Below are 25,357 nucleotides of genomic sequence, written 5' to 3'. Positions count from 1 at the left end.
ACCCTTTTATCATTAGTAGCCTTTAAAACACTCAGATCCTTTCATTAACATTTTTACTTCTAGAAATCTATCCTGAGGAAATGATCTAATTTTTCTATGATGATTGTACATTTACTATTATTCTGGAAGAAAACCCCAGAAAACTATAGGGAAAACAACATTTCAGAAGTGTGGCCATGTTATTAAAAGGTTAGAACATTTTTTTTTTTTTTTAATGCACTACAGAGGTGATCAGGGTTTTCCCCTCACCTAATCAGAAACCAGTGTTGGTAGGTCCGTAATAGGACCACAGCCCTCAAATGTTATGACCTATTAAGACATCCGTAGGAGGTGTCTTTGTGATGTCATGGAGAGTATCCAAGAACAAAACGTGTTCTCCTTGCTTTTGAATCACCCAGAGATAGACCTCCTGTCTGGAACACTTGGGAGTACCAAATTTTGGTGACTTCAGCCAAAATGCCTCCCATTCCTCTAGCTCCGTTTGCAGTTTAGGGCAGCCATCATTCACCTGTTTGTTCCATTTGCAGCCACCGCACAGTTTTTCTTACAAACAGCTCCTATTACTCTGCTGAAAACCTGCCAATGCCTTCCCCTGCGCTTGGAGTTAACACCTCTGCCTAGTTAACTCCCCTAAATGACCTTTGAAGATTAGGCCCTGCCAACCTCTGGGGTCCTATCCTGGGTCACCCTCCCCTTTTATTGCATTGGGGTCCTCTCTACAGTTTTCTCAAACCTGTCAAAACTGGATTGGCCTCCAGACCACGGCATGGGTGAGAACAGCCCTGGCCAGCATCTTCCCTTCCCTAACTGGTACCCTTGTGGCACTGTCCAACACTGCCGTAGTATTGCTTTATTGCCTATGTTCACCAAGCCTGGGGTGGGGCGGGTGGCCAGGATCAGACAAGGGGAGGCCTCGCTGGCTACGGGCATCGCCCGTTTCCCGCAGTGCTGCTGCAAATCACAGACATGACTAACTCGTGCCATATGCGCACACGGGAGACACTGGTCTCGCCGAACTCAGGGCCTGGCCGCCACCTGGGAAACGGTCGTAACCGTACCCGGAGCCTTGGCAGCATTGCGCGGGAACGTGCTCGGGGAAGCAGAGCCCGGCGGCTCGGGCGGCTCAGCCCGCGCTCACGCGGCACCCCGCCACTCCTCGCTCAGGGCCGCCGACCCTAGGGCGGGGCGCCAGGGCTCGCAGGGTGCGAGTCGCCAGGGCGAAGGCGGGGTGCCGGCCTGCGACGCGGGCACCGGGACGCCGCGCGGGCCGGGGCCCCAGGCCGGTCGGCTGCAGGTAAGGGAAGTGGAGACGTGCTCCGGGCGCCGCGGTCTGGCCTCGGACACGCGGAGGGCGCAGACCCCAGGAGAGGCCCAGGTGATCACGGCGGGCTCTGGGGAGAAAGAGGACACAGAAGGCGGAGCGCCTGTCCCTTCGGGTCGGCCAGGAGCGCAGATACCCCGTAGGCCAGGGATAGGGGTAGGAAGACGGCTGCCTCAGCCCAACCCAGAGCCCGGGACTACCATACTGTCCCCAGAGGGAACTAACTGCCGCCATTCCCCTCCCCCACGCTGGCGGGTAAGGCGAGCGAGCGGTTTGAAGTAAGACGCATGCGCATGAAACTGAATAATAAGCCGCGGAGGCTAGGTGTTCAATAATCGCGGCGAGACGCAGGCGCAAAAAAACCCGGAGGGTTTACGCAGGAGGGCGAGGCTCAGCCACAAACACTTGCGCAGAATAACTCGCTGGCTGGAAGTGGGCCAGCTCAGAAAAGTACGCATGCGTGTGAGCTCTGTGTGACGCAAGGGGGCGGTGCGGGCACCTGGCTGCGCGTGCGCAGAGCTGTCCAAAGGGCCTTATTTAGGATGCGCAGGCGCCCGCTGGCCATTTTTTCTCAGCCACGCTGAAGCCGTGTATTCCGGTGAGTGTTTGTTGCTCGATGTTTGCCGCCCACCAGCCCTTAAGGATGCCGTTTTTGCAAGGATTGCTGGCTCCCAGACCTCTGTAGATCCTGGGGGGCCTTGGCAAGGAGCGGGCTGCCGCTAGGAGCCGGGAATGGCTTGCCGAGCGGTGGCAGGGCCGTTGGGGCCTGCAGGCCGCGCCGTCTCTATTGTGTGAGATGTCGGAGGAGGCGGAGCGGAAGCGCGGCCGCCATTTCCTTGCTTCCACGCTGGCGCCAGGCCGGGCCCCCTGTGGCTCGGGTCTGCGGTAACTGGTGCCCACGGCGGCTTTGGCGGTCCGCCCATTGGCCACGGGGGTACTGGGTGTTGCAGTCGCCGGGGTCGACGTGCCCACGGGCTCTGCTCTTACAGAGGCGCCGTGGGCGCGTGGGGAGCCTCGCGGGCAGTTTAACTTTTAAGATTTGCCAGGTTTGAACCCCATCCCCGCTTTGCAGTCTGTCTCGACGCCAGAGCAACTGAGAGACAATGATGTTGGGCACCGAAGGCGGAGAGGGATTCGTGGTGAAGGTCCGGGGCTTGCCTTGGTCTTGCTCGGCCGACGAAGTGCAGCGGTTTTTTTCCGGTGAGTTTGAAGCGGAGGCGGGAGTTCGCGGCCCGGGCTGGCTATGGGCGGGCGGGCGGGCGGGCGGGTGGGAGGGAGGGGGGGAGCGACTGGCGCCCCCTGGCGGGGCCCGGGCGCAGCGGTCCCGCGGGGCTGCTCGCACCCTGGCGCTGCTGTTACGCAATGGAAATCGCGAAAGCCCCGCCCTAGGGCCCTCGTGCAGGAGTGCGGCCTCTGGCGGATGTTTTGTTGGCTTTGCCTACCCCGGAGCGCTACCCTTTTGTGGATGCCTTGGAAAGATACGTGGGATTTCCCCTTCAATCTTAAAAATACTGTCCAGTAGCTCGGTAAATACTAGCAATACTTTGCAAAATCTTAACGTAGAACATCTTTCCAATTTTGGTTATGTCCTTGAAAAGAGGCATTCTGATTTGGAAAGTTAAACTGTCACTTCTTAATTTCAGACAATTTTCCTAACAGGGTTTGGTAATTGAACAGTTGTTATTCATCTAATTCTTGAGCTGGCTCACTTTAACAGTTGAGGACATTGAAGCCCAGGGAAGTTTACTTGCTCAAATAGCTTTTTCCCCCCAGTATGTAGGTTTCTTGAATAATTTCTACCAAAATGTCCTTGTTCTCATTATTAGTGTAAGATTAGACTGATCACAATTTGGAAGAAATCTACAGGTTTTGGAAGGACACTTGTAGTATTGACTTACTGTCTGAATTTAGCATTGGTAACGGAAAACGACCTGTAAAACAAGAACCAAGTACACTGGAAGCCACCTTGCAGTGGGCAAGACTGGGTTTGGCTTCAGCTGTGCAACTTGGAGCATTTTAGCTTGGTAACTTTGATCCCCTTTCAGGTGAGTATTGGCCCTGTGATTTGGATTTGAAGGAGAAAATTCTAGTGTTACTGCTGGCAAGGTAAAAATGATCAAAGGTCCCAGACCAAAACTTGAAACTAAGTATATTTATAAAGTGTATTAAAATAAAAAGATCCAGACTTAATTTGCTGAGAAGTTACAAATAATGTTAATGGAGACATTAACATTTAATGTAGTGAGAACTTGGAGATAACTTCAAGAAACTGCTTTGAATATTGGGTTTTATCGAAGGATTGGGAATATATCATCTAGGGAGTAAAGTTTGATCTGGGGAAGTTAACTGCTTAATTACTGCAAAGAGACGTAGGAGTTGGTAATACCTTGGTCATTCTAGGCTTTGTATATGATAATGCATGTAGTGCGGGCTTGAATACGCATTTCATCTATATCACCCAGAGGTGGTTTTAAGTTTCAAATTCTGTATATTAACGGTTGTTTTCTTTCCAGACTGCAAAATTCAAAATGGGGCCCAAGGTATTCGTTTCATCTACACCAGAGAAGGCAGACCGAGTGGCGAGGCTTTTGTTGAACTTGAATCAGAAGATGAAGTCAAATTGGCCCTGAAAAAAGACAGAGAAACTATGGGACACAGATATGTTGAAGGTTTGATTTATGTTGCCCTAGTAACAGTAAATAAACATTGAACAAATAGAGATCTATCTTACCCTTCTGAATTTTAGGTATTTGACCGCATGGAAATGGTATCTAAGGGAGTTTGTGGCAGCTCTTCCTAGATTATCTAAAGACCCAGGAAGTCTGAACTTTGTTCTCTAACTTTCCAAAATTGACTAATTCTAAGCACCTCTTACAGTATTCAAGTCAAACAACGTTGAAATGGATTGGGTGTTGAAGCATACTGGTCCAAATAGTCCTGATACGGCCAATGATGGCTTTGTACGGCTTAGAGGACTCCCCTTTGGATGTAGCAAGGAAGAAATTGTTCAGTTCTTCTCAGGTATGTAGTCGTGTTTGTTGCTGAGCAGTGAGTTCTGGCTAGCTTCTGGCAACGTGATTTAATAGACCTTAAAGTTGAGTAGCTTAGATATTTAAATAGGTTGTGAGTATATGCAGGTGAATTAATGTTTTCTTCTTCCTGGAGACCTTCAAATAATTTAAGCCCATCTTAAAGGTGGAAATTAAGTACTTCCAAAATTCTAACTTTGCTTATATTTAGTATTGTAGTTCAGAGTAGATTTTTGAGGATTGTCCTCAATAGCTTAACTTTTCCTCACAATGTTGTTCAGCCAAAAGTACTTCAAGTTAAAGGTAAGATCCCTTAATGTTAGATTAGTATATGAGATAGGTGATTGTAATTTATGGCAGGTGTCTGTGTAAGACACCTTGGGTCATGGGAGCAGAATTGTCTAATGATCTAATTCTTTTTATGCAGAAAAACTTATGGAAGCAACTGGTTTAGCCAGGGAATTATAAACTTAGCCTAAGAGTAGGTTGAATGTATAGTCATAGAAGCTGAAATACAGAAAGTGTTTTGCAATTGTTCTGGGCCTAAAGTATTTGAATGTTTTTATGCTGAAGAGCTGATAAAATTGCATGTTTTTAGCAGAATGTTAGCTTGTATATCTTATACTATTACTTGATTATTTATGATGAGATAAACTGGAATTAACAAGAAATCCTTTCATGGTTTAGTGTAGTATGTGTTAAAATCCTGACTTATAGATAAATATGTATTGAGTCCTATATTTTGCCAGAATTTTTGAAATCAAGTCTGTTTTGATTGTTTTGTCTAAATTGGTGAGAATTGAATGCTATCTGTCAACGTTAAATATGAACATAATTTCATATCTTCTAGGAAAGTGCTTTAAGCCCTTTTTGTAAGCTTGGGAAAGTATCCACGGAAAGGATTTTTCATAGACGGAATTTCCAGAAGTGAATCATACTACTGTTAGAGCATAAGAGTGCATGATTGTGCTGTGTAGACCAGTTGTTTGTTGAAAGTTTAGATTGTATGTTTGTGAATATTAACTTAAGCAATGTTTCAATTTGTATATGCAATGTTTAAATATGTAAATTTTTTTGTACTTGAAGTTCCACTAACTTAAAACATTGAACTATAAAATGAGGTAAAAGGTGTGTCTTGAATTTAGTAAAACTGTTGTATTTAATGCTTGAAACTTTATTAAATTCTTGTATAATTCTCAACATTAAGTTGCAATAGATTAAGTGTTCATAATTGTTGAATTCTTAATGCATCCTGTGTCCAGCAAGTATTTTCTTATATTCTGTGCCATGGGGTGTGTTAAGAATTGAGTTATACTTAGTAATAATGGAACTTCATATTACTGCAATGCATATTTAAAAAGTTCTTGTTGAAAGCATACCGTTCGCCTAAAGTTAAAATTCTGGTTTATTTAAAGCTATAAGAAGAATCATTTCTGGGCTTGTGATGTTAATATTGCCCCCCTACTGGGGTTATTTGTCCTTGGGTTGAAGGGTTGGAAATCGTGCCAAATGGGATAACATTGCCGGTGGACTTCCAGGGGAGGAGTACGGGGGAGGCCTTCGTGCAGTTTGCTTCACAGGAAATAGCTGAAAAGGCTCTAAAGAAACACAAGGAAAGAATAGGGCACAGGTGGGGATGGATGGTTGGTTGGATTTGTCACTTTTCTTATGGTAAACAATTAAATCCATATTCTCTCTGCTTAGAAGGAAGAAGTTAATCTATTTCCTAGTCCCGACTGATATTTGGCCACAATATTCAAACTTTTCCTATGTCAAAGTCCCATAATGTATTCATATGAAATTTTAGGTTTTAAATTGTCCTCAGTTAAAATTTGGTCTACTTTGCAATTTTGTAAGATTTTCTAATTAATCCCAATCAATGGAGTTGAGAGACTATGGCTTTAAAAAGATGTAATGCAAACCTGGCTTTAGCTGTAATAACACCCACCTAGTAAATTAATATTACCATAAGAAAATGTGATACTTTCTGATCTTGTTTTTAAAGTTGAAATGCAACAAACCTTTTCTTGCTGTATAAATATTCTGCATATGTATTAATAAGCATAGCTTTCAAGAAATTGTCACAAAAGGTTTTATTCTCTTTGCTTGTGACTATTTTTCATTGAAGCATGCGCTTACCTATGCTGATTCCTACTAAGAGCATAGGCTGGGTATTTATTGGCGAAAGGAAACGTGTAGTGTGGGCTGGACTGCTGGTGGAGGCTGGCTTTTCAGCCCACTTGCTATACATGAGGCCAAAAGATTTAAGACGTGAAATGTTGAAAGTTGAGTGGAATTCTTCCCTCCTAAAACAATTTACAGTGCTCCTCTACCCCTAAGGTTGGGCTCTTTGCCTTGGAGGAGTGAATTTTCTATATAAGTTTACATGAAATTATCTTACAATTGAGTGAATTTCTGGTCATTGCCTATGCAAATATAAGAAATCTGGCTTTAAATATTAGTCAGTTTCATGGCTATGACTACATTGTTTTCTTGTGTAACTATATACCTGTATGACATGAACTAATGTTTTCTCTCCCTATCCCCTTTCCTCGTGAACAATGCTTTAGGTATATCGAAATCTTTAAGAGCAGTCGAGCTGAAGTTAGAACTCACTATGATCCACCACGAAAGCTTATGGCCATGCAGCGGCCAGGTCCCTATGACAGACCTGGGGCTGGCAGAGGGTATAACAGCATTGGCAGGGGAGCTGGCTTTGAAAGGATGAGGCGTGGTGCTTATGGTGGAGGTACGTGAGAACATGCAGGCCTCAGGAGGTGGTTCTCTGTGTGTTTTCGTTTGATTGATTGTACTTTTTGTCTTTCAGGTTATGGAGGCTATGATGATTATAATGGCTATAATGATGGCTATGGATTTGGGTCAGATAGATTTGGAAGAGGTAAGGTAAGAATTGAATTTCTCAAATGAAGGATACTGACACTCTTGTCCATCTAGACCTCAATTATTGTTTTTCAGGAATGTCTGACCACAGATACGGGGATGGTGGCTCTACTTTCCAGAGCACAACAGGACACTGTGTACACATGCGGGGATTACCTTACAGAGCTACTGAGAATGACATTTATAATGTAAGTGTAAGATGAATTAATAAGCCGGCTGTGTCAGTAAAGCAGTACAAGCTTGGTTATTTTGCTTAAGTGAAACAGCATGTTAAAATTTTCTTTTTGTGACATTAGAAAGTTGATTTGATTTTTCTGAAACACCTTGTATTTAGTTTTTCTCACCGCTCAACCCTGTGAGAGTACATATTGAAATTGGTCCTGATGGCAGAGTAACTGGGGAAGCAGATGTTGAATTTGCAACTCATGAAGACGCTGTGGCAGCTATGTCGAAAGACAAAGCAAACATGCGTAAGTGTGATTGAAGTAGCTTGGGGACTCTACGGGTGGTTGTGTGAGGAACATAAGAGGACTCGTAAGGACGTATGAGAAGTTTGTTTGCTGATAATAGGCTAGCTTCTTGTTAAAAATAAAGTTTGGGTTTTTTAAATTAGTGTGACTGAAAGGGATTTGATAGGAACGTTGACTTAAAGTATACCCTTAATTAAAACAATTTAGTTGAATGTTTAAAACAAGAGGCTAGTTTTTGGAAGCTGCATAATTCAAGTAAATCACCTGAGAGAAGCAACTAGAATCTTTTTTTTTGAACCAAAATGTATTTGAAGTACACAGATCTACTTGTTTAAGAACTTAGTGCTTGTTTCTTTCACCAATAAACATTTTCAAACTTTTTTCTCATTTCAGAACACAGATACGTAGAACTCTTCTTGAATTCTACAGCAGGAGCAAGCGGTGGTGCTTACGGTAGCCAAATGCTAGGAGGCATGGGTTTGTGTAAATATCACTTTAGTGTCCTTTTTTTAAGCTAACCTTGTATACCTTTTCTCTCATTTCAGAACACAGATATGTAGAACTCTTCTTGAATTCTACAGCAGGAGCAAGCGGTGGTGCTTATGGTAGCCAAATGATGGGAGGCATGGGCTTGTGTAAATATCGTTAGTTTTTTTAAAAACCAAAACATATCTGTATAAGTTGATTATATAAGTTAAGTTAATTTATATTTAATGAGTTTAGCATAATTAAGTTAAGCAAAGGAAGTTTTGAATTGAATTTTGTGTCTAACTTAAATCTTTGAGTAACATAAAACTGCTTAGAATAGTTAACTAAATAGTTGTAAGAACTTATCGGGGGGAGGGCACTGTAGAAAGTAGTTGAATTGTCTATATAAAGTATATATCTAAAATTAATACTTAATGAAAAGCACAGGATCAAAATAACTGAATTTTGTGGATATAATTAGTTGGGTATAATTAGGTGTTCAGTGATACCTGTGTATTGACATAGCCTTATATCGTTATGGGGAACAGCCCCACTAAATCCGGTTAAGCAGTTTCATAAGGAATTCTCAATGTCTCTATGGAATCGTGGATTTAGTCCTGCTGATGTGTATACTGTTGGCCAATGTTATATAAATGTCTGACTAACTTAAGTAATGGATAGAAAGGTAGTCTTGTCATAGAAAATAGGCAAAGGGTAATAGTAATGTAAGGTCAAGACTGGAAACTCAGATTTAGAATTACAAGCCCGGTACCACCAGGTACCACATTACATAGGGAACAAGGTTCTAATGTCCTCTTAACTTAACAGCAAACCAGTCCAGTTATGGGGGCCCGGCTAGCCAGCAGCTGAGTGGAGGTTACGGAGGCGGCTATGGCGGCCAGAGCAGCATGAGTGGATATGGTAAGCGTGTTTTTAAATATACTTAGAATAAGTTTTAGGCAGGTTTCTTTAGTTGGGGGAATATGCAGGCTACTTTTGGTAAAATTGGGGGTTATTAAATGTATGCTTTTGATCCTAAAATAACTTTTTAGTAGCTTAATTTTCAGAACCAATCATTGGGTGGGGGAAATGTTATATAAATTAAAAATAGTTATTATGGCAACTTGGAATGATGTTGGGCCAGAAAACATCTGCCTCCATTTATTAAAACATTAAAATAGTTCACTTTTTCTGTCTCGGTTAGCATTAAATCCATTTTAGATGGAGGGAGAATTTAAAATAGTAAAATGGTGGTTGGGTTCAGGATCGTATTTACTAGTCAGTTAACCTAGGATTGGTTTTATTTATTAATTATTTTTTCAATTGGTCTAAAGAATGGTGATTTTGGTATTATAGTCTTACCCTACAAAATCCTTTTGCAGACCAAGTTTTACAGGAAAACTCCAGTGATTTTCAATCAAACATTGCATAGGTAAATATTTTCTCAAAAAATATAATTTAAATTCCCAATAGCAAATACTGATATGTTGTGATAACACTATTTCTATAGCAGTCAATGGCTCTGACTTAACTCCATGGAGGCTGCCATTTTGGGCACAGTGAGTTGCCTTTAAGTCCCACTTTGTTGTCTCACTTTCTGCCCACCATGAATAGGAAAAGCAAGAGACTGCCCCTGTGCTCCTATTCATACATGCCATTCGACGGAAACATTGTGAATGCTTATGGTAAATTTTTTTTTTAAAATGCCTTGTTTAGCTGTAAAAACAACATGAAGTAATTTTGCAATTTTTGAAAAACACTAGTTTTCCTTTAAACTTAATTTTCCACGTGGATCCTGAAGCTTCCGCTTAAATGGTAGCACAAGAGTCTGGCAAGTTGGTACTGCAGAGAAAAGGGGTTGAGACTTGTTTGGAGTCGGGCGTCCCCAAACATGCTTCTCGCCACTTGGACAGCAGCCATTTGTACTCGTATTCTTTTTTCAACTTTTTCCTGGAATGCTTTATTTTCCTTGCCTGGTAATTTGATCCTTCCCCTGACTTGTCAAATTGATCTCTCTGCAGGCAGCCAAGGAGCAGTGAGCAGCAGCTACTACAGTAGCGGAAGCCGTGCATCTATGGGCGTGAATGGAATGGGAGGGATGTCTAGTGTGTCCAGTATGAGTGGTGGGTGGGGAATGTAACCAGCCCCATCACTGACTCCTAGGCAACATTTTTTAAAGAAAGAAACAAAACTTAAGTTTAACAGTTTTGCAATACCAGCTTGTGATTTATGCTTACTCTAAGTGGAAATCAGGATTGTTTTAAAGACTAAAGGTTCAGTATTTTTGAACACAGACATTCATCTAGGATGTAACAACTAAGTTGAGTATAACTGTTAAACAATTTTTAGCTTTTCTCAAGTTAGTTCTATTGTAGGATGTACTTAAGCAGTAAGTGTATTTAGGTTAAAGCAGTTGAATTATGTTAAATGTTGCTCTTACATCACATTACATTGAACACTTTGGGTGCATGTTGAAAGACATGCTTTTTTGTAAAACTCAGTATAGGAGCTGTGTCTACAATTAAAAGTGAAACATTTGGCATGTTTGTTAATTCTAGTTTCATTTAATAACTTCTAAGGCACGTAAGTTTAAGCTTTTTTTAAGTTAATGGGGAAAATTTGAGACGCAATACCAATACTTTAGGATTTTGGTCTTGGTGTTTGTATGAAATTCTGAGGCCTTGATTTAAATCTTTCATTGTATTGTGATTTCCTTTTTAGGTGTATTGCGCTAAGTGAAACTTGTCAAATAAATCTTCCTTTTAAAAACTGCACTTTGTCTTGTCTATGCTTCAGTGTCATGTGGACTGTTTCTTGGTGCTCTATTCCTGCCTGGGGCGTAGGTGACAATGGTCCATGTCTCTGGCTGTGGCAGAGAGGCTCGGCAGTTGAGGCTGTCTTGTAGATGTCTTCAGACTTCCAGTACACCTGAAGGTAAATAGCTTTGGGGCCTTGTGGAAGGGCTGTGTGTGGCCTGGCTGCACAGACCCCAGTCTGTACTGCCTTCCACTTGCTAAGCATTTGCACAAAGCAGAGGCGGAAGTGACCTCACGGCATGTCTGCATGTGCACGGGGCCTCCAGGCATGGCTGAGGGAAGTGCTAGAGGCCGGTGGCCAGGTGCTGCCCTGCCCTGTCGCATGGCATTTTGAGTTGGGCTTATATGAGGTGTCTTAGAAGCCAGCTCATAGAAGGCTTTCAAATTGAGGTTTGAATCTCTCTATTTCTGTCTCATTCCTAAAGATAAGTCCACTTGAAAGCAAAATTCATTTCTCATAAAGCTCCTGAGGTGGAAGACCACGTTTTTGAGAGTAAAAATGACTAACTCAGTAATGGAGATCTATTGGTTTTGGTAGCCTGGAACTCAGATTTGACCTTTTGCTAGGAAATACTCCAGCATTAGTAGGCTAAAGGTGTGGTTCCAGACACCCTTCTGTAGAACTTAGACTTTCAGCTGCAGACAACAGGCTTGCGCTGCTTGAAGCCTGGTGTGTGTTCACCTTGCTGTGACTGCTGAAGGTTTCCCGTTTTTGGGTGAGCTGAGTGCGGTGGGTGCGCTTGATTCTAATAGTCTAGGTGGCAGCATGGCACCAAGATGAGAGTGAAGGCCCTACAGACCCTCCTCCCTGCTGCATGCCCTTTGCTGGCAGGTGCTGCTCCATGTTTGACTGCATCCACAGCTGTGGCGCTTGGCACGTGTCCTGCAGGTTTAGGGTGATGATCCTTGGGAGGCAGTGAGCACTGGTGCTGAGCTGCGCTCCACCTGGTACTGCCCCTGCCATCTTGGCTGAGGCGCTCTGTCTTGATTGGAGATAATGTGGTGAGAATGTTCACGGAGGGTCCCTCCCCCAAGTCCTTCAGTTAACTTGTTTCACATACGGAACATTTTTGTAACATTTTTGTTGGAAAAACACGGAGGAACAGGGGACTAGAACTAGGAAGGCTAGTAAGCTAATTCAGAACCATTTGGCTTTTCAAAAATGAACCGAGAACCACTCTGGTCTTGGGAACCTTCTATCCCGTGGACCAGCATCTTCACCCGGGAGCTAAAGAATGACGGGAACCTCTGCCCAGGTAATGAACCTGTGCACTGAAGCTCGAGAAGCACTGCTGTCGAGCGTCTCCCTCATTCATTGCCCAGGTCAGGGAGGCGGCCAGGGCAGAGGGTTCCAAAGCTCAGGTGCATGTTTAATGTCAGGAGAAAAGTTCTCTTCCATTCAGCTTAGTACTGGCAACTGGCACGGGTTCTTTGTGAATAATGCTTGTTGAACATTTATTTGTTGCTTGGGGGTGGGGTAGGATGGGGAGGGGAGAGTGGGAGAATAGGTGTGACAAAGGGAAGAGCAGTGTGGTACTGGTGGGGACAACCGACTGCCTGAGCTCGCCGTCTGATGTCGGGAGGTGCTGCCCTGCTTCCTTTTGTATGTGCAGTGAGCCAAGGCTCTGATGTGAAGTGACTGCGTAAGGCTCAGCAGGCTGGAGTCCAGCCTGGGTTCACTGAAGACAAGGGACGACACCTGACGCCAGTCCAGTTTGGGTAGTGAAGAGATCTGAGGAGCTCAGGCTAAGCGAGGGGCACTGCTCCCAGCCTGAAGCCCACAGCTTGGAAGAAACGTGGCTTTGGAGGCCGGACTGATCTGGACAATGTTAGTGTTGGTTCTGTCTGGGGAAGGAGCTCCAGAGGAGGAAGGCTGGGCCAGTTTTCACAACCCACAGGTGACACCCATCTTAGCTGCCTGTGTCAACTCCCCAGTAAGGGTGGGTGACAGGCTTAAGGTCACTTCCTCTGTGCCCGTTAATAGACTTAATGGCTGGAATCGTCCTGGGCTCACCTGGGCAGAACATAGCCTGTACCCCAGTACCCAGCAGATTCCTTGGCTGTCACTTCAGACATAGCCACCGAAGGGCTTTCTGTCCTGGAATGCGGGTGGGGGGTTGCTCTGAGGCACCCTCTACCTCTGAAGTCAACACAAACTCCTCCATTTCTGCACCACTTAAAAATAAATGATTTTATTGCGGGGTCAGTGACAGATGTGGACGAGGGTGTGGAATGGCACAGCTTTCATCTCTGAAGCAGGGAAGGCACACTGGGCAGTGGGTGTGGAGCTGAGGACTCACTGCGCTAGAGCGGCTGCTGCCAAGGAGGCTAATCCTTTGAAAAGTGAAGAGGATAGCCAACCACGACCCGGGACCGGGACGCAGCCAGCCAAGGGAAGTTGCAATCCCGAGTTCATTCCGTACCGCTGACAGGAAGGCCGTAGCCTTGGCCTGCTGTGTTCCAGGATGACCCTTGCCTTGGCTCCCCGTGAGCCTGGAGAGCCCGAGCTGTCCCCAGGCCCTAGGAGCCAGTGGAGGAGCAGCCCTGTAAGAGCAGGGTGTGGCAGCTGTCGCACACACGCACGGGCTTGGGGTAGGAGGGCAGGGCCAGCTCGTTGCTGGAGCACGTGTTGCAGAAGATGTGGCCACAGTTTCGGCAGTGGTGCTAGGGGACAGAAAAGCGGCAGTCACAGGACACCAATCTCCCCCGGGCTGCACAACCCTCCCCAGAGGCAGGTACCAGTTTTTGGAAGGGGTTCTAAACCTTGGTGTTTGCATTTATGTTCCTGTAAAATCCACAGCGTGTTGGTGGGGTGGGCACTTGCAGGAGGAAGGTTACTGGGCTTGAAAAGAGCCCGTGTCATCCTGTGACCACTGCCCCGCAGGCCCCTCCCAAGGGGAGTCTTGCTTGGTAAACAACTGCCACAAACCTTGGGCACGGTGCATGGCATACGCCTGTGTGGCCTCTGCTCCGGGCTCTATGTCCCTTCTGCCAACCTGCCCACACCATCCAGCTGTGGGCACAGCCAGGCCTGTAAACAAGGCAGCCTCAGGACAGCTGCTTCTAGTTCTGACTGAAATTTGAGATTGGTTTCGCTTCCTCTTCCGTGAGAACGTGCATCCACAAGGTAGTGGGGTGGGGTGGTGGTGCCAGTGTGGCAGGCATTTCCCCCTGTTGGTAGACTCCCAATGTTGCTTGGGGTCTGTACCCTACCCTGTCCTGCCCACCTGGTCAGTCACGGCCCTGTCAATCCTGAACCAAAGGCTGGGTCCAGCACTTTCTGTTCTTGGAATCTGAAGGCAGGTGACAGGCAGAGACAGATTCATGGGGAGCAAGTGCCCTGCCCAAAGGGCATGCGAGCGTTTGGTGCCACTTGGATGCCTGTCCTGAGACCTGCTGCCCCTAGACTCCCCATAGGTCCTATTTTTGACTAAGTTAGGTGGATTTTGGTCCTGTTTACAATTCTCAATGATACGTTGCCCCAGACCAGTTCTGCACACAAGCAGCCTCAACTCCCAAAGAAATCTGCCAGTCACTTAAAGGACTGGTGGGGACAGGGCCTGTGACTGACTGAGCAGGGCCCCCAGAAAAGGGGCCAGGTTGGGAAGCCGTCTGAATGAGCCATCAGACCAGAGAGGGCCTTTCCTAGAGCCAGAGGAAGGGGAGTCCCGAGCTGGCCCTGGGCGAGTGCTGAGGCCAGCCACATACCTTTCTTCGGGAAATGGAGAACTCCTTCTCACACTGCTTACAGTGCGTTGCTTCATCATCTTTCAGCCAAGTGTGGCCCTAGAAAGAAAACAGTGATGGCTTGGCTCCCGATGGACATGTAGCCTAGTATCCATTGTCCCTTCCTAATAGCACCTGGGTTCCTTTTGAGGGACCACCTTTTCTGCAGCTGATGGTGGCTTCACAGGACTGCCTCCACCTGACCACAGCTGGAACGCTGTGCTGCAGACTTGCTTGCCCCCGGCTCTGGCCTCCCAGCTTCCGGTTAGCCTGACACTCACCCACCCCTCTGTAAACAGTCAGGACCTGGTGCTTGCAACTCCAACCCTGGCTGATACCCCCCAAGTGGCTCCTGCCCTGGCGGGAGGGTAGAGGGCCGACCCTGTTGGCCGGACTACGACAATCTGCTACAGTCGTCCTCGCCAAGACAAAGCCACGTGCCACAGTGCTGGGAAGTCCCTGCCACACATACCAAGCGTCTCCATTCTGTACAGGAGGCAACTGGGGCTTTGAAAGAGTCTCTAGAGTCCCGTGTTGTGACTTCTGTCCCCTGGCACTGTGCAGGGCTGGGGACACAGACCATCAGCTCAGCAGTTACTTCGAAGGAGCTTTCACTCCGCCAGGGAGGGTAAAATAAATGGACGGTAACTCCCAAATCCAGGTGCTTGTACCATGTTTCCCTGAAAATAAGACGTAGCTGGACAATCAGCTCTAATGCATCTTTTGGAGCGAAAATTAACATAAGCCCAAGTCTTATTTTACTATAAGACCAGGTCTTTACATGTAATATAGTATGACACCAGGTCTTATACTAATTTTTGCTCCAAAAGATGCATTAAAGCTGATTGTCCCACTCAGTCTTATTTTGGGGGAAACAGGGTTGGTGCCATCACCCTTTGCTGCCTCCGACCTGCACGCACTTGGGGGTAAGTTACCCAGTCATTAGGTCTCTGTTCCAGGGTTCTCTGGAGGGCGCCTGGGGAAGTGGCTGCCGAACAGCTGCCACCGCAGAGCTGAGGCCCAAGGACTCGAACTCCTGTCACAGGTGGGCCACTCGTTCTCTGAATGACCCTGGGAGGGGGCAGTTTGGGGCATCTGCCCCTCCTTCCCCACTGTCCCCACCCCTGGAGGCCAGCCTGGCACCTGCACTGAGTCACCTGGTCTTCGTGCTCCTGCTCTCAAGTGATGTGCGTCATTCTGTCCTCCCCAAATGGTCCAGACGCTTGCCCCGGTCAGGGCTCCCACGGCCCTCAGAAAAGGCACGGGCACTGCCACAGGGCAGGGTGACCTCTGGCCCCTCACTTGGAGGAAAAGTTCTCACAATAATAAAAAATATCCGCAGACCTCTCTGCCACCTTTGCTTCCTTCATTAGGGCACCTGTGATCCAGGCCTACTGTCATTACAGCTCAGGGCAGAGGAACAGGACAGAAGACCTAGGTTCCAGCTGGGGCCTGTCACTTGTCGGCATCAAGTGACATGGCTCCAAGCAGCATTTTACCTGAAAGTGACCAGAACCACCACAAGTACACACTTCCCCATTGCTGAGAGAAAACCCAGGCGCATCCGGCGTGTTAGCGGGACAGCCAGCCGGAGCGGTTCTTATGCTACGACACACATAATTCAGTACCTTCAGTGCCTTATTCACTTCCTTGATGTCTTCCATCTTCAGCTTTGACCTTAAAAAAAGGAGACCATTCACAGCAGTGAGAGAGGCTCTTAAACTCGAACATAGAACTCATAGCAGTGGGCTTAGCGAGGAAGCTGAGATGTTCTAAAATGCTTTCTATCCACATTTTTCTACTCCCAGTCACCTCATCCCTTGGCTCACGTACGCTGCAGTCTGAGGCTGCGTCTGTGGACTGAATCTGGCTAAAAACAGACTTTAGCCTGCAAGGGTTGAAAATGACTTTGAAATTATTTCTGTCATTTAAAAATTGAGAATTATCTCAGAAGCCCAGCTTTCTGGCTTCTATGGGTAACCGTTCTTGCATGTGACACGTGCTTGGTATGTGTGTGGGGCTGTGGTGCTCCATCATGCTCGGGCTCTCCCTGGCCCTTTACTGCTGCCTGCTCCATCTAGAACATTCAGGCTCAGAGGGCATGGTCATTTGTTCTTGCTCCATTCTTGTTAACAAGAACAATTCATTAGTTGTCTGCATAAAAGACGAACTGAACACGGTCTAAACTGGCAGAATTAAACCAGATAAAACAAAACAGTGTATTTGTAACTTGGGAGGGAAGGGGAATGACCTGAGCCCTTACAAGCTGAGGTTAGCCTAAGCTGCCACTGGACTGCCTAAAGGTTAGTGTCAGGGCTCTGACACAGGCTAGACTTCTGGGGAGGGCTCAGGAAACAGAGCATCAGCACCTTGGGAGACCCCATGGCCCTCAGGAATGACCACGGGCACAGCTCGTAGTACCTGCTGTGGAAAGAGGACAGAGGCTGCCCAGGATGGACAGCCAGCCAGGTCAAGAGGGCACCGTGGGCGCACGAGAGCTTCCCTGGGAAATACAACATAGGAAGAACCCATTGTTCCTGCAACAGCTGGGCGGCTGTGTCTGTACTGGGTGGGGCTCTGAGGACAGGCTTTGCCTTCTCCATCACTTGGTGTGGGCTTATGAGAAGGAAGAGGGGAGACAGCACAGAGGCAACGCCATGGGCAGCCCTACCTACGCTGCCGAGGGGAGCCGGGCCGAGGGGAGCCGGTCTGGGGGGCATGCTGTAGCCGGTCAGGTGGTAGCAGTTGGCGGCTACCAAGACCTGGGGTTCCTTTTCCCGATGAGGGCCCACCCACGTTTCTGAGGCCCCCATGAGAGGAGGGTGCCCTGTGACTCTGCTTGCCGGCTGTCCAATGTGCAGAGAACAGGCAGGAGAGAAAATGGCGCTAGCTACTGAGAAGAGGGGCGCGTATGGGGCCACAGCAGACCGTGCCCGAGGTGTCCCTCCCTCCCTCTGAGTATGATGCAAACCCAAGGCGTCAGCTGTGTACCAGCCTCCACACCTGGTGCTCGGAAAACTGACAGACACCCTCAGAGCTGCCTGTGCTCCAAGACGCGGTGGACAGCTGGCTGTGCCCACTCTCCAGAAGCCCCTCGGAGGGGCAGGAGAAGGCAGCAGGCCGGCCTCAGAATGGAAGGGAGGGGTCAGTAGCCCTGCGCTGGTCTAGAAAGACAGTGAGTGGGGCAGGATTTCCACTTCATCCCCACGAGGGTCATGCATTTCCTTTCTTCTTAATACTCTTGTGGGCTGGCCTAGAGCACTGCTTTATGCAGACTTGCCGACTTTCCAGACAGGAAAAGCCAAAGGTGGTGCATGTCTGTGTCCCACTTCAGTGTTCCTAGTTTAGTCTCACGTTAGTCCCACCTCTGGCCCTTACAGGTCAGTGTCTTCAGTGCTGGGCCTGAGCCCAGGCTGTGCTGATCATGACAGCCCTCATCTCTGGTCACCGTACTGTGTCAGGATTCATGTGGGAGCAGTGAGTCAACCTGGGGTCTCTGTGGGAATGATGCAACAAGGGAACCTCCGTTCCTCTGAGACGGCTTTGCTGGGCACCATTCTGCCCCAGTGGGGGCCAGACCCACCTGTCAGGCAAGCAATGGGCAGGACAACAGAGGTGGGAGATAGAGAATGATTCTTGATGGCCTTTTTTTTTTTTTTGCTTAAGCCAGTTTGAGGTGGATTTCTGTCAGATGCAACCAAGAATCCTGACTCATGAGGGGACAGAACTGCCCATTGGGTTTGGAAATGCAGTGATTACACAAAGGGACAAGTTCCACAATCTGCAGTGTCACCCATCAGACTGTCCTGGCAGGACAGCAACACCAAGGAGAGCTGTCAAGTCGAAGGGGAGACAGAACTGCCAGGGTGTGCTATGCCAGGCGACAGACAGGCTGGCGGGTGAGGGTCAGTCCCCAACCCATAGAGCTGCCTGCCTCTGACTGCAGGCTGAACCAGCAATGCTCTCAGCACCTATCTGGTCCCCCTGGGACCCAGACGCCGAGTTACTGAACATGAGGGTTCCAGTCACTACAAAAGGATATCCTTAACAAATCAACTAAATCCACAGTGTCCCCGAGGCTTGACTTCCTGGGGAGGGGATCACCCTGGAACAGGCCTCCCTGACCGGCTCTCCCTCCTGACAACAGGACATAGGTTTGGGGCTCGAGTCATGTGGTGGGCAGGCTGGTGTGGCTGTGGGGAGAGAGGCCCAGTGGCCCTGATGCTGGCGCTGGTTAGGGGAGCAGGTTCTTACTGGCTGAGATGCAGTCCCATTTCTTGGAGGGCTTGCTCCTGCTCATCACAAACCTTCTGTAACTCTGCTTTCTCATCCTGGAGCTCCTGCAGCTCCTAAAATGAACAAACCAGATGCCTGACACAGAATTGAAAGTCCTTTTTTATAAGGTTTAGTAATCACAGCAACAAGCAGGTCAGAATGTTGTTCAAGACCAAAAGGCAGTTTTCTAGTGTTAACCTCATTCAAGACAGGGTGATTTCATGGGTGACTTTTCATTAGCTAACTTCTCTAGAACAGGCAACTGGAAGGTGAGGCAGCCCTGCAGCGGGGCAGTGACGTGGGACAGGAAGCAGCTACGGCTATCAGGCACATTCAAGTCACCCTCACAAGGCAAACAAGGCTTTGCCTATCTGAGTTTCTATTTAAAAAAACCAAAACAAAAACCTCAAAAAATGCACAATGAACCTTATACAGAAATGAAGCTTGCATCAGAGAAGGCTCAACTCTTTGAAAAGGGCTGGTCAAATTTCCTGAGACTGAATGACCAAGGCATATTTAAGCCAACACCTGGGTTCTCATCGTGGCCAGAGCACGGCAAGACGTTCCGGAGGCCCCATGTGGGAGCTGTGTACAGGGGGAGTGAGAACCATGAGGAGACAGTGTTGGTAAGGTGTGTAATCTGGGGCCAGTGCACCTGGTGGACACAGGCTGACGAGGGCAAAGACGAAGACCCAGAAAAGTGGGGTCCAGGGCAGACCATGGGCAGCAGTGGGCATCCCTCCCTCCCAGCCACCCCTGAGCCTTCTGCCCCAGAGCCTGTTCACACAGGCTCACGGTACCCTGAGGCTTACTGGTGACATTAGGCACATCATTTTATTTCTTTGTGTGTGTATAGGAGAGGGTGTGGAATTCAAAACTTAGACCAAAGTATTTTGAAGTGGAATAAAGGGGGCATGTTCCATGACAATGTAGAACTTTCTAGAAGTCCTCTTCTGCCCTCTGTTTCCTCTCCTCCCCTCTCCAAGCCGGAGTGGCTCTTTAGGAAGCGATCCCCACCCCTGGGTTCTCATGAGAGGCTCTAAGCACTTTCCAACAGAAATCAAAAGGGACTTTCAGGCTCATTCAAATTGCGCAGCGGTACCCATTACTATGTTCACAACAAAGTCCAGGTCTGGAAGCTGTTCTGCCTGCCCCAAGGATCCTCCTTCAGAGGTGATGTGTGGGAACGCCACCTGTGTGTTGGTGGTCCCCTGAGCCTGGCACCAACCCCACCAGAAGAAGCCATGGAGACCAGAGACACCCTCCAGCTCCCCAGGCGGCAGCCTGCTCTGACCAGAATTGCCAGGCCCCTCGGGCCTTCTGGGGACATGTCTGGTGATTTTACAGTAGGGGAAAAAAACTGCAGACTAATTGAGTTTCACAGGAGGTCCCACTCCACAGCCAGACGGCAGTGCTATGCTGGCACCCCCACTTCCCTGCTCTCTGAAGCTTCACCACAGGATTCAGGCCACAGGTGAGGTGAGGCTCCCAGAGGAAGGTGACTCCAGGGAGAGACTACGGGAGTTTAGGGCCCTGGTCCCATCAGCTTCCTAGGCATGGCCCAGAATAGGTGGCTCTTGGGACCCAGGATCCGTGGCCCTGGGCAGAGTGGCTGACCCACCTCTGGGGTGAAGGTGTGGACTGGCATTTGCTGACCGTGTTTACTGGTTACTGCTAGTTTGTTCTCTTGCAAGCTCACCACCCATTCTCTACAAAGCAGCTGGTGACAGTTTTCAAATGACATGGGTCATGACCCTCTGACAGCCTCGTATGGGGCTCAGAAGAAAATCCAAACTCGTTCACATGGCTCCGAGGACCCCGATTGGCTCTGCCCACCCAGAGGCCTCAGCTCTGGCACCTCCTTCCTCAGCCCATCACACTGCAGCCATGCTGCCTTCTGCAGCTTCACCGTGACAGCCTTGTACTTCCTGAGGGATGCTCAAATCTCTGCCCGGCAACTCCTTGCTCATCCTTCAAGCAAGTGACAGTCCTTCTGCCTGTCACTATTTTCCCAGACCACCCCCCAATTACTCTCTTCACAGCACTCATCACTGAATCTCTGGTTTGCTCACTGGCTCCAGGGGTGTGGGGTCAACACCCCCAGGCCCCGAGCCGCCACTGCTGAGCCCGGGTGTGCTAGCAGGCTCTTCAGCAGGACTTTCTGGAGATGCCAGAAGCCCTTTCCTCCCAAGGACAGGCCACCTTACCTTCTTTAATCCTTCTACTTGCTGTAGTTCTGCTCGGAGTAGAGACGAGGTGTCTTTCTCACACTGTAATTCTCGCTGCAGAGCTTGTCTTTGCTCCTTTTCTGATTTCAGCTCTTTCTCTAGACTTGAGCTATTGTCCCAAAGTGAACGTGAGTTAGTCTCAATGGGAGATTTTCATGGAAAATCCACAATCCACAGCCCAGTTTACCACCCAGGAAATGGGGAATTCACAGGACTCTGAACTGCCACGTGAGCCTCCAGACCCTTCAACAAGGCATGGCCACAGGTTCCCTCTCCTCCAGGGCCACCTGTACTTCCATAAGACCGGGGACACGTGAGAGAAGAGCTCTCGGACACCTGGGAACACATTGCAATCCCCACTGACATGGAAGAGAGCACAGCGCTTATTTTGTCTTTTCCACCCTGGAGCCAGCTGACACGGGAGGATGCTGGGGGCTCAGGTGGGGACAAAGAGTGCGCCTCAACTGAGGGACCCTGGAGACAGTATGGAGCCCGAGGCCAGTTTCTCTCTCGTGAGATAGTGAACGCAACATCTCTCATCATCGACCTTTTCGCTTTTACTTGGCACACATGCTCTCACCCCAATTCTGCCTTGCAGAGGAACCCTGGAGTGGGCCACCGGGACACTGCCCCCCCCCCCCCAGGGCACCTACCACTGCCTGTGCAGCTGGGACAGCTGCTGCTGCAACGCGCCGGTCCTGCCGCCCAGCTCCTGCTGCAGGGCATGGCTGCGTGCCTCGGCGCCCTGCCTCGCCCGCTCCGCCTGCTGCACCCTAGACAGAGGGATAGAGCTGTGGGAAGGCCCAGTCCTCACGATTTAAGGAATGGACTGCTCATATTTGTGCTGGTATGCCTGTCTTCTTTTATTTTTAAATGAATATATGGTAAAATTGACGTGTATGTGTGTGTACAGTTCCATGAGTTTTAGCCACGACGGCCACCATGACACAGCACAGTTCCGTCATCCCAGAAAACGCCCTAGAGCTGCCTCCCTCTTGCTACACCCCGACCCCTGGCAACCACTGCTCTGCTCTCTGACACCATGGCTTTGTCATTTTGAGAATGTCATGGAAAAGGAATTATATTTTGTATAATCTTTTGAGACTGGCTTCTTTCTCTCAGCATAGTATGGCTGAGATCAAGCCAAGTGTCCGTGTGTAGCAATGGTTCATTCCTTCCTACAGCTGAGGAGTATTTCAGTGTATAGAGCCCTGGTTGGTTTATCCATTCCCCCGATGAAAGACATCTGGGATGCTTCTAGTTTTTGGCAATTATGAATAGAGCTGCTACGGACATTTGTGGACAGGCTTTCGTCTGAATGTAAGTTTTTATTTCTCTTGGGCAATAGCCAGGAGTGGGACTTGGGTCATACGGTAAGAGTACGTTCAGCTTTATTCTAAGTAACTGTCTTCCAAAGTGGCCGTGCCATTTTGCACTCCCACTGCTAACACATAAGCTCTACGCACCCCATAGCCCGGCCAGCATCTGGTGCTGTGTCATTAGCAAAACACTGTGCAGCTCTAGAGTGCGCAGCATCCGAGCGTGACTGTAACGTGCACTCTCCTCATGGCTAGTGATGCGAGCATCTTTTCGTGCACTTTTCGTGCCATCCTCTGTAGCAAAGTGTCTGGTCAAGGCTTTTGTCCATGTTTAAATGGAACTGTTGGTTGAGTTCTGAGAGATCTTTATATATTCTGGATACAAGTCCTCTGTCAGATATGTGAGGTGCAAATTTTCTCCCAATCTGTAATTTGTCTTTTTATTCTCTTAACCACATCTTTCACAGAACAAAAGTTTACATTTTGATAAAGTCAAATTTATCAAGTTTTTTTCTCATGGATCATGCTTTTGTGTCATGTCTAAGATCTCTTTTTGTAACCCAAGGTCAAAGATTTTCTCCTGTTTTCTTCTAATAGTTTTACATTTAGTTTTAAGTTTTACATTTAGACTTATGATCCATTTTGAATTAATTTTTTTATAAAGATGTGAGGCTCATTGTTTTGCTTATGGATGTCTAACTGTTCAACATCATTTACTGAAAAGACTATTCTTTCCCCATTGAACTGCCTTTGCACTTTTGTAAAACATCAGTTGCCCATATTTGTATGTGTCTATTTTAAGACTCTATTCTGACCCACTACTGACTTGATGTTGAAATGTGACAGTGACCACTGACAAGGAGCTCACCGGAGAGTCCCGACCCCCTGAGAGGACAATGGGACAGAGTAGCCCAAAGGCTGATTAAGTCACTACGTGCTGAGGGAAGTGGGGAATCCAGCCCCCTTGCTGCGCAAGACCACAGACCTGAAGGACCGCCATCCCAACCTGTCTGCACTTTTGAGAGAGACTGTCAGTCTCCAGGCCCAGAGTATGGCCAGCACCTTCAGGGGAACACCTGCGGGGGAAGTGATTACCTTTGTTCCATCTGTTTCATGCTGGACATAACTTGATTGATTTTTTCTTCAAAAGATGTGATGGCTTCATTCTTCTGCTGTAAGCTGCTCTCTGCATCCTGCAAAAGCAAGGCAAGAGGGTCAGACTCTGCGTCTCCCTCATCCCCAGTTAAGCAGGGTTTGACTGTTTACCTGGTATTTTTATAACACTTTCAAGAGCGTTTCATGAACTACTGCTCTTCTCCACAGCCCCAGAAGCACACATAACCATAACTAAAGCAATACTTGTGGGTAATTTTTAACTTTTTAAAAACTTGTTATTATTTTTTAAATTAAATTTAGTGGGATACCATTGGTTAACAACATTATAGAATTTTCAGGTGTAGAAGATATTAATTCGACATCTGTGCACGCTATAGCATGCTCTTTACCTGAAGTCTAGTTTCCTTCCATCACCGTATGTTTGACCCTCCTTTACCCTCTTCACTCTCCCCCTACTTCCCCGCCCCTCGGTAACCACGCTTCTATTGTCTAGATATGAGTTTATTTTTGTTTATTTTGTTAGTTTGTTTGAAACTAACAAAAGAGAGGAGATATTTGCAAACGATACCTCTGATGAGGTGTTAATATATAAAATATATAAGGAACTCATATGACTTAACATCAAAAAGATAAACTGATTACAAAATGGCCAGAGGACCTGAAGAGACATTTCTCCAAAGAGAACATACAGATGGCCAATAGACATATGAAAAGACGCTCAACATCACTAATTATCAAGGAAATACGAATTAAAACCACAATGAGATATCACCTCACCCCAGTCAGAATGGCTATCATCAGTAAATCAACAAACAAGTGTTGGTGAGGATGTGGAGAAAAGGGAACACTCATGCACTGTTGGTGGGATTGTAAATTGGTGCAGCCACCATGGAAAACAGTATGGAGGTTCCTCAAAAAATTAAAAATAGAACTATCTTATGACCCAGCAATTCCACTTCTGGGTATTTATCTGAAGAAATCCAAAACAATAATTTGAAAAGAAAAGATATATGCACCCTTATGTTCATTGCAGCATTATTTACAATACCTGAGATATGGACGCCACCCAGGTACCCACTGATACACAAATGGATGAAGAGGAGGTGGTGCATATACACAATGGAATACTACTCGGCCACAAGAAAGAATGAAATCTTACCATTTGCAAGAACATAGATGGACCTAGAGGGTATTATGCTAAGTGAAATAAGTCAGACTGAGAAAGACAAATACCATATGACTTCATTTATATGTGAATCTACGGAAGAAAATAAACCAAACAAAACAGAAACAGATTCCTACATACAGAGAACAAAATGATGGTTACCAGAGTGGTTGGCACTGGGTAAATAAGGTGAAGGGATTCAGAAGTTTAAATTGGTAGTTACAAACTAGTCATGGGGATGTAAAGTACAGCATAGGGAACATAGCCAATAATGTAATAACTACGTATGGTGCCAGGTGGGTACTGGACTTATTGGGGGGATCACTTCTTAAGTTACATAAATGTCTAACCACTGTGCAGCACACCCAATTAAACTAATACAATATTGAATGTCAACTGTAATTGAAAAATAAATTTTAAAACATTCATGTACTCAAAATGGTACAGTTTCAGACAGTATAAATATAAATACTTTAGAATGTTGGTGTAGAGGAAGGAGGATGGAAGCAGGGATGGGAAATAA

At 47.2% G+C, this 25,357-nt stretch overlaps 2 protein-coding genes across 13 annotated transcripts in view; one reads left to right on the top strand and one right to left on the bottom strand.

The window, feature by feature from the left end:
• Positions 1-1,093: 1,093 nt before the first annotated feature.
• HNRNPH1 (heterogeneous nuclear ribonucleoprotein H1) lies at positions 1,094-10,963 on the top strand. 9 transcript variants are annotated; one of them, XM_081036301.1, is made up of 14 exons: positions 1,094-1,294; positions 2,394-2,521; positions 3,835-3,990; positions 4,199-4,342; positions 5,842-5,980; positions 6,921-7,099; positions 7,178-7,249; positions 7,306-7,439; positions 7,586-7,721; positions 8,115-8,174; positions 8,267-8,326; positions 9,018-9,110; positions 9,572-9,621; positions 10,211-10,963. In XM_081036301.1, the coding sequence occupies exons 2-13, from the start codon at positions 2,425-2,427 to the stop codon at positions 9,619-9,621; spliced, it is 1,320 nt and encodes a 439-aa protein (XP_080892427.1). In that variant the 5' UTR covers positions 1,094-1,294; positions 2,394-2,424; the 3' UTR covers positions 10,211-10,963. The 9 variants fall into 9 exon arrangements, with proteins under 9 accessions (XP_080892427.1, XP_080892425.1, XP_080892422.1 ...); XM_081036299.1 differs by having other exon boundaries at positions 8,267-8,356; XM_081036300.1 differs by lacking the exon at positions 1,094-1,294 and adding an exon at positions 1,828-1,919.
• Positions 10,964-12,438: 1,475 nt separating this feature from the next.
• Positions 12,439-25,357, bottom strand: part of RUFY1 (RUN and FYVE domain containing 1) — a 44,154-nt gene continuing 31,235 nt past the window's right edge. For all 4 annotated transcript variants that reach the window (XM_081036295.1, XM_081036294.1, XM_081036293.1 and 1 more), the window contains exons 12-18: positions 23,649-23,746; positions 21,888-22,007; positions 21,214-21,343; positions 18,986-19,080; positions 16,360-16,408; positions 14,714-14,791; positions 12,439-13,669 (exon numbers count right to left, since the gene is read on the bottom strand). In XM_081036295.1, coding sequence (XP_080892421.1) covers positions 13,526-13,669; positions 14,714-14,791; positions 16,360-16,408; positions 18,986-19,080; positions 21,214-21,343; positions 21,888-22,007; positions 23,649-23,746 — 714 coding nt within the window. In that variant the 3' untranslated portion in view covers positions 12,439-13,525. The remainder of the gene's footprint in view (positions 13,670-14,713; positions 14,792-16,359; positions 16,409-18,985; positions 19,081-21,213; positions 21,344-21,887; positions 22,008-23,648; positions 23,747-25,357) is intronic.

The sequence above is a fragment of the Rhinolophus hipposideros genome, assembly GCF_964194185.1.
Source record: "Rhinolophus hipposideros genome assembly, chromosome: 23".
NCBI classification, from domain to species: domain Eukaryota; kingdom Metazoa; phylum Chordata; class Mammalia; order Chiroptera; family Rhinolophidae; genus Rhinolophus; species Rhinolophus hipposideros.
Note: the sequence above shows the minus strand (reverse complement) of the source record. Positions and strands in the feature narration are given on the sequence as shown.

Coding starts and splice junctions, on each gene's coding strand:
- HNRNPH1 (XM_081036296.1), top strand. CDS start 2,425: ATGATGTTGGGCACCGAAGGCGGAGAGGGATTCGTGGTGAAGGTCCGG. Junction 4,343..5,841: donor AATTGTTCAGTTCTTCTCAG/GTATGTAGTCGT, acceptor CTTGGGTTGAAG/GGTTGGAAATCGTGCCAAAT. Junction 8,357..9,017: donor GATGGGAGGCATGGGCTTGT/GTAAATATCGTT, acceptor TTAACTTAACAG/CAAACCAGTCCAGTTATGGG.